Source organism: Mustela erminea, chromosome 19, assembly GCF_009829155.1.
Source record: "Mustela erminea isolate mMusErm1 chromosome 19, mMusErm1.Pri, whole genome shotgun sequence".
NCBI lineage: Eukaryota > Metazoa > Chordata > Mammalia > Carnivora > Mustelidae > Mustela > Mustela erminea.
This window is the reverse complement of record NC_045632.1, coordinates 4,943,486-4,951,309: the sequence shown is the minus strand read 5'-3', so window position 1 is coordinate 4,951,309 and position 7,824 is coordinate 4,943,486. Positions and strand designations below refer to the sequence as shown.

Sequence of the window (7,824 nt, the reverse complement as noted above, 5' to 3'; positions counted from 1 at the left end):
GGGCCTGCTCTAGACTTTAGCTTCTCTCCCTCCCCCACTTCCCAAGACACTCTAACCCCAGGATGCAGGACAGACGCACAGACACTCAGTGAGGATCAAAGATCTTTAAATAAGGAGCCGGTGACAATAAATACTGTACAGGGAAGGGGGCGGGGTTAGGGTCCAAATACTGTGGTTTCAGCCTCGAGACTCCAAGGACCTGCAAAGAGGGTGAAGAGATGGGAGCCAAGCTCAGGGGAGGGGACCTGGGGAGGCTTGGGAGAGAACCAGGCCTGGGGTTCCAGAGCCAAGGGCCCAGGGAAGTGGACTGAGGAATTCCAGAGAGTAGGCTGCAGATCTCAAGATGACAGTGAGCTAGGAGTCCCCATGGGATGTAGCCAGAATGGCTTGTGAGAGCCTGGGTCGGGGTCAAGGGTCAGAACCCCAGGGAGAGGAGCCAGGGCTGGGGGTAGCCATGAAGGTCCCCGAAATCACTGGCCTGGCTTGGGACTTTGGGGATAAAGGAGGCAACAGAAGCCCCAGGGGTGTGGTGGCAAAGGGCTCACGAGTAGCTCTGGTGCTGCTGGCGCCGGCGGGCAGAGCGCATCTTCTCGAAGCGGGCCTCCATCTCCTCCAGCACGCGAGGCGTGTAACGCACCACCAGCTTCACCGAGCCCTGGGCTGCCTTCAGCAGCTCCACTGCCTTCTCGTGCTGCTCACCCTCAACGCTCTGCAGGGCAGTGCACAGACACCTGGGCCTGGGACCTACCACCCTCCCCCAGCCCCAACCCTGGAAATGGGACCTACTGTTGGTGGGCCTGGTGCCAGCCCAAGAGGTCAAGGCCTCGTGGCCTCAGGGGAGAGTAATTATTTTTGGCTCAGTGTCCAACCTCAAAACCTTGCAAGTTCATGTCGGGGACAAGCCCTATCTGCCCTCCCTCACTAAGCCAGAACTCCAGGTCCATCTTTATCCCCCTCCGTCCCCAAAGCCTGCTAATCCCAGCCCTCTCCCTCTTGCTGATTCCCTCTTCTTTGCCCCACCACCCTGGCCCCAGCTCAGGCCTCCTCCTCTCCCTGGTCGACTTTTACCTAGCCTTCTTCCTAGAACTTTCTGGCCTCTAGTCTCTACCTTCAGTCTGTCCCCTGTAGAGTCCCAAAGGGATCCTTCTACACCTCAAAGCTGAGCCTGTCCATCTCTTCACAGCCTTCCCAAGGCTCCCCAGAACCCTTGAGACAAAGTCCCAGCTTCTCAGGCTGGCCCTCCGGCCCTGCATAGCCAACCCCCACTACCGATCCAGCTGTGCTGCCGTCTACTTCCAACTGCAGTGATTTTAATTAACCATGTGCTCCACTCCTCCACTAGACCTAAGCCCTTTCTGTTCAGCTCAGAGGAGTGCAGAGTCCCAGCGCCTACCTACAATACCCTTAGCTGCTAATACACTTCTCTACCTTATTTGCCTGGAGAACTCCTCCTCATCCTTCAAAACCCAACTCAAATGTTCCTTTCCCTGCAAAAACTTCCCTCATCTACACTGGTCTGGTGAGAGCCACATTTGGGCTTCTGCAATGGTTTGTGCTTCCTCATTATGATCTCCCCAGATTAGGACAATTCCAGTCAATCTCCCTCACCAAGAAGGGAGTCCTTGAACATAGGAGCTGAGGCAAACTTATCTCAGGCTCTGTAGTGGCGCCCAGCACGCAGTACTCTATCGTTGCATGTTGAATGAATGTGAAAAGCAGGGACTGTGCTACCTGGAACAGACTGTGAGCCCAGCCTCAGTCCCCACTCACCACACCATTCACTGACAGCAGCTGGTCCCCACGCTTGAGGCCTCCATGGCGGTCAGCCACACCTCCAGGGATGACACGGGAAATGTAGATGGGGGAGTTCTGCTCCTTGCCCCCCATGATGTTGAAGCCCAGGCCCTCATCTGTTTTGGGCAGCTCCACTACCCTGGGATGTGCGTGGCCCTCGCTGGCTGTGAAGGCAGCCACTGTGGCCTGGGGGAAGAGAAAGCATTGGGAGATGAGGGCCGTTCCATGGCTGGGGGGTGGGGGGAAGGTGGGTGAGGGGGGAGGATCTGGGCCAGGGAGAGCAATTTGGATCAGATTGCTTTCCCCACATAGGGGACACCTGCCACAGTTCAAACAAGCTTGCACTGTAATGAGTCTCTCTTAATGCAGTCTGGATGCTTCAGGCATGTCGAAGAGAATGTCTCCATTTGGTGTTAGTGTACCTTCAGTAGTCAACTCTCGCCAATCTCAATTTAAAAAAAAAATTTTTTTAATTTATTTGACAGACAGAGATCACAGGCAGAGAGGCAGGCAGAGAGAGAGAGAGCGGAGGAGGAAGCAGGCTCCCTGCCGAGCAAAGAGCCCGATGTGGGGCTCGATCCCAGGACGCTGGGATCATGACCTGGGCCGAAGGCAGAGGCTTTAACCCACTGAGCCACCCAGGCACCCCCAATCTCAATTTTTAATAGAGAAAAACAAGGGCTGGAAGAAGCTGAGAGCCTCCAGGAAGCAGCAAGAAACAGCATACAACTAGAGTTTGATAAGATTTCAGTGTTTCGTGCTATTTCATTATGTAGGTGTTAAAAGGTATCTTCAGGGGCACCTGGGTGGCTCAGTGGGTTAAAGCCTCTGCCTTCGGCTCAGGTCATGGTCTGAGGGTCCTGGGATCGAGCCCCGCATCGGGCTCTCTGCTCAGCGGGAAGCCTGCTTCCCTTCTTCTCTCTCTACCTGCCTCTCTGCCTACTTGTGATCTCTGTCAAATAAATAAAATCTTTAAAAAAATTAAAATAAAAAGGTATCTTCATGTCAGGTATGCGGCAATAGTTTCCATTTGAAGTTGCTAAAGATGCCTTTAAATGACATTTAAGTACAACTTAAGGGATTATAATGTCAGTAAATAATAGTAACAAAAACTGGTACACAGTTTTGGCAAAAATCATGTAGGAAGAAACAGGCATGACTGACTTTAGGAAGTTACTAAGCTAAACCAGGCGGTTCGGTGGGTACCATGAGTGATGGCGTAGGGGGCACCTACCTTGGCTGTGGCGTGGGCCCGGATCTCAGCACTGCCCGTGATGTCCAACGTGTCGTAGAGCTGCTCATACACCTGGTGAAGACGCCGTAGCGTCAGAGAACCACCAGGGGGGCTCCCCTTCCGCAGATCCTCCCACCCAAGGATCGGCCCCGCCCCCCGCAACCCGGAGCCCAAGGAAACTACAACTCCCGAAGAACCCCGGAGCTGAAGCGCGGGCTCCCCAAGGCGGGCCGGCCCAGCCGCTGCTGGGAGGCGTAGTCCCTGGGCTCTAGGCAACGACTGGGACCGCGGCCGCCCGCTTGTGTCCGGCGCCGCGCTGTTCTCACCTCCCGGATGGCAGAGCAGAAGCGGCTCTGAAGGACTCGCTGGAGGGCCTGCAGTTTCTGCGGGGGCAGCTCCCCGCTGCGCTGGAGCCGCTCGAGGAGCTCCACCGCCCGGGACACGTCTGCGGGGCGGGGGCGGGGCGCAGAGACAGAGTCAGAGACTCGGATAAGCACGGAGCGATGCGGCCAGAAACCGAGTAAGGGCGAGCGCTGACAGATCCCAGGAAAGACAGCCGAGTCCCAGTAGGACACCCGCAGAGTCGCCGGGGGCAAAGGAGACTGCGGCCGCAGTCCTGCGCCCCCGGATCCTCAAACGCACACAGGAAGGGCTGTGCGGTGGGCGCCGCTCCTGGGCCCGCTAAGCCCACGGACCCTCCCACACCCACAAACCGCGGCGCCCCGCCCCGCCCACCCCCGCTCGATCTGCCCGCCCACCCGCCGGGGCTTAGCGGTGGAGGGGCGGGGACCGGGGTCCCGGACGCGGGCCGCGGCCGGTGGGCAGGGCCCCCTGGCGCGCTTACCCCGCTCCAGCCCCAGCGGCTCCACCAGCGCAGCCATGTCTGCGCCGCCGCCGCCGCGAGCCGCCCGCCTGCCCGGTCTCCGGCGAGGAGGGCGGGGCTGCTAGAAGCCACGCCCCGGACGGCGGGCGCCCCCTGCGGGGGCGCGGCCCGACTTGCGCTCGGATCCCGGCGCCGGGGCTGTCCCACCTGCTGCCACGCCTGTCTGGCTGCCCAGCCCACGGTCGCCAACCGTCTGTCCGCTTTGCGACCCCTCCTCTTGCAGCATTTATGTACCTCCTTCCGTTTCACTGCCCTGCCCGCCACACCTGTCTCTCCGCTTTCTCTTTTTACCACGTTCATCGAACAAACGTTGTTAAAACATCTGGACACGATGGTGAGCAGGGCAGACAAGCCCACTCCCCTTAAGGAATTTAGTCTATGAGGAGGGGAGGTAGACTACCAACTACGGCTATGATGAGAAATCAGGAGTGAGGAGGTGTTCTAGGGCCACTGACCTAGTCCTTGGAGGGAAGATCATCGGGAGGTGGGGCGCGAATCATTTTCCAGCAGAAAGAGCCCGCGAAGTAAAAACTAGAGTGGCTTGTGAGGGTGAGAAGGTAGGCGGGATCCAGGTTCTACACGACCTTGGTTTTAGCATACACATGACGACCTTGGACGTCATGGTAACTCCTAAGAGTTAAATGTGATATTCAAATGCGTATTTTAAGATCCGTGTAGCCATAGTGTGGGGACTGGATTGGATGGCAGCAACAGAGGAAGCAGGGGGACCAGCGAGTAAGGCTCCCCCAGCAATCCTGTGATGGCTTGGAGGAGGTCAGGAGACAGGAAGGACGACAGCTGGACAGATTTGGAAATGTCTGGCCCTGTCTTAGTGATCGGCTATGTTCATTAGCTGGCGGCAAGGTAATATACAACAAAGAGGACCTAGGGCTGAGTTCCTGAAACTTCTACCATTTCAAAGTTAGGAAAAAGACAAAGAATAGCAGGAAAGTGGGAGGAAATCCAGGTGGGAGGAACTGTTAAGAGAGTGCTTTCAAAAAAGAAGTGGGCAGTGGTATCACATACGCTAGAGAGGCCAGAGAAATGTAGGAAAGGTGGAGAAGATTGTGGAGAAGGCTGACTGTTGCCTATCAGCAGGATTAGCTGGATGGGGAATGGAATCCTGAAAAGGACTTTTGCCAAGTGAGAGGACTAGAGCAGGTATGTCTATCCCTCTCCGTAGTATCTTTCTCTTGTTTTAACAAGTTTAATGAAAACAAAATCAAACAGAAGGGCTAATATCGAAAAGCATGTCCTAAGTCTCCCCGCTGCAAGAGGCAACAACTTAGAGATGTTTTGCTTGTATATCTAAGTAACCTGTTTCTCAATTCTAGGTGTTAGTAATATATTACGTATTGATTTTCTGCTCTTACAACCTTTCCGCTCTCTTCCCATGGTAGTTTTATGCTACCAGTTTTTAGGGCAATCAATAAAGTGCTCACATGGTAAGTACTGACTGTTTACGAGAGGGCCTAGGAGTGTTCTGTGATGACATTTCCTTTCCTGAACAGCTTTATTCCTGCAACTTCAGTCTGCTTTTCTTCCACGACATTCCCAACTTTTCAAACTTTCCATCACAGCATATTTTATTCAGTCCTTTTTAGCCAGGTTTACAGAGGAATTGACATGCATCACTGCAACAGGTTAAGGGGTACATACAGCACGATGGCTTGGTTTGTGTACCTCGTGAAATGATAAATGCCATCCATTCAGCGACTGAACCTTCTTTATTCTGAAAGTCCTTGGGAACCTGAGTCAGAGCCCTGACTCCAGCCTGAACTAACCGCTCTCTAGAAACTGCCATCCTGGGGTTTTTTCCCCTCACTGCTCTGAAATGGATCCTGTTTCCTCTCCTGTAAACCCTTTGCTTTGGTGACATGTATCATTAACTTCCTTAAGAGATTGTGAAGTTCCTCTTACTTTCAAGAAAGTTTGTCTCTTTTCCCCGTTAGAACTTCTAATGTGTTGTTAACAGAAACATTTTGGGTTATGTAGTATATGAACTGCAAAATGCACCTAAATTCTTAATTTGTTATTTTCAGTTCTAAAGCTTGAAAAAAAAATTTTTTTTCTTTTAAAGATGGCAGATCTCTTCAAAGCTCTCCATCCTTTCCTTGTTTCGTGAACCTGTGGTTATTTCACTCTCTGGTAACTCCCAACAGCAGAATGCGTGGGTCTGTTGGCTACTTCTCCCTTGGTTTTCAGCAACTCATGTCTTCTTTCTAGAATACCTAATGGTTGGGGCGCCTGGGTGGCTCAGTGGGTTAGGCCGCTGCCTTCGGCTCAGGTCATGATCTCAGGGTCCTGGGATCGAGTCCCGCATCGGGCTCTCTGCTCAGCAGGGAGCCTGCTTCCCTCTCTCTCTCTCTACCTGCCTCTCCGACTACTTGTGATTTCTGTCAAATAAATAAATAAAATCTTAAAAAAAAAAAAAATAGAATACCTAATGGTTTTTGAGTAAATGCTGAGCATTGTGTACTAGAAATCACAGAGGCTCTTGAATTAGATCTTCCCCCAGAGGGCTAAGTCCTCTCCCAGCAAGGAGATCACCTGTAATCCCAATGGGTCGTTTCAGATCTCCACAGAGATGTCCCGCACGGCCACCGCAAGTGCAAGTGTGCAAGTGGCTGCTACCACCTCTGCTCAGCTCGCTAGCATCCAGCTACTGCTTTCTGATGTGCCCTTTGTGGGCAGGTCTTACACAGACAGCAAGCAGTTTAGCAGCTGGCAAATGTCTTGAGGGAAGGCTGCCCATGGAACTGGGGGCTCAGCGGCCCATCTGGAAATTCTGCTCTTAAGTCCTACCTGTGCGGTCTAACCTGTGTGAATTCAACTCAGCGGACTGCCACTTTCTGAGTCTATTCCCTTAGGCTCAAGTGGCAAATGCCCTCAGGGAACAGGGGAGGGCTTACAGGTTCATCTGTGTGCTTTCCTTTCTTAGGCATCACCCTCCAGCCAAGCTCCCCAGTACCTTCCGCGGGTTTTGTCCGGGCTTCGTGTAACTTGCCTGTGCCACGCTAGCCCCAAACCCTGCTCTTCACGGCCAATTCCAGAAGCGCAGGTACAGTATCTGGGATATCTATGAGCATATACTAACTAGAGGCACAGAGTTCTCTTTTAGTCCCTAAATTCTTCCTTCCAGAACCAGTTTTTTCATTTAGCTTGTGGTCTCCTGCTGCAGGATTTTCTCCATTGGCTGTCATTTTTGCATGCTTAGGTAGAATGAGGCAGTTAAAAAGCATAATCCTTGTGTCAGATCTAGCGGACAGGCTGCCTCTGGGTTATCAGGCCAAGTCTACCTATCGACAGAAAATCCTCAGACACAAAAATAGGTCCTGTATTTGCCTACGCAGGAAATGTCCAGCTCCTAGGCATCCGAAGGGCTGAAATGGAGGACAGCCATTCTAGGCATCGATTCTGGAGTCTGCTACACTCATACTTGCAGCTGTGGTCTCGAGCCCCTCTGGGGTTCTGTGAGATTCACTGGCTTCATTCTCAAGGGGTCACCAGCCTGACGTGTCCTCACCCTCTGGAAATGGCTGCAATCTCAACTGCTGATGTAAGCTCTCCTGGACTCTTGTTAATCCTCCACTGACACTGGCAGCCAAAAGTAAAAATACTCATGAACTTGCTATCATTAACCACAGGCCCTTTGTACTCCCCACCTTGTGCAACTGCTCTGTGGCACCCCATCTTGTCCCTCTGCAGCTTGTGCTCCTGGTTCATCTCCTCAGCCTTTCCCTGCTTTCCCAACTCCGACGACAGCTTCCCTTTCATGTAAACCTGCGGCTCCCACTGAGCAATAGTGTCTGGAGCCCCACCTGGCCACCAAGACGAGGGCAGGGATGGCCCAAAGGGAATGTATGGCAGACATTAAAAAAAGAGGAGGAAGGAAATCACAAAGGGACCAAAA

The 7,824-nt window shown here is 53.1% G+C and overlaps 1 protein-coding gene and 1 long non-coding RNA gene across 2 annotated transcripts; one reads left to right on the top strand and one right to left on the bottom strand.

Moving 5' to 3' along the window:
* Window positions 1-78: 78 nt before the first annotated feature.
* LIN7B (lin-7 homolog B, crumbs cell polarity complex component) lies at window positions 79-3,985 on the bottom strand. The gene is made up of 6 exons (XM_032326037.1): window positions 3,873-3,985; window positions 3,355-3,473; window positions 3,029-3,100; window positions 1,771-1,980; window positions 546-709; window positions 79-199 (listed from the first exon to the last, which is right to left on the bottom strand). Exons 1-6 carry the CDS (start codon window positions 3,907-3,909, stop codon window positions 178-180), a joined length of 624 nt encoding a protein of 207 aa, XP_032181928.1. The 5' UTR covers window positions 3,910-3,985; the 3' UTR covers window positions 79-177.
* On the top strand, window positions 3,460-7,537 carry LOC116580000. The gene is made up of 3 exons (XR_004281490.1): window positions 3,460-3,548; window positions 6,853-6,972; window positions 7,265-7,537. It is a non-coding gene; the product is annotated as an uncharacterized LOC116580000 (long non-coding RNA).
* The last annotated feature ends 287 nt before the right edge of the window (window positions 7,538-7,824 follow it).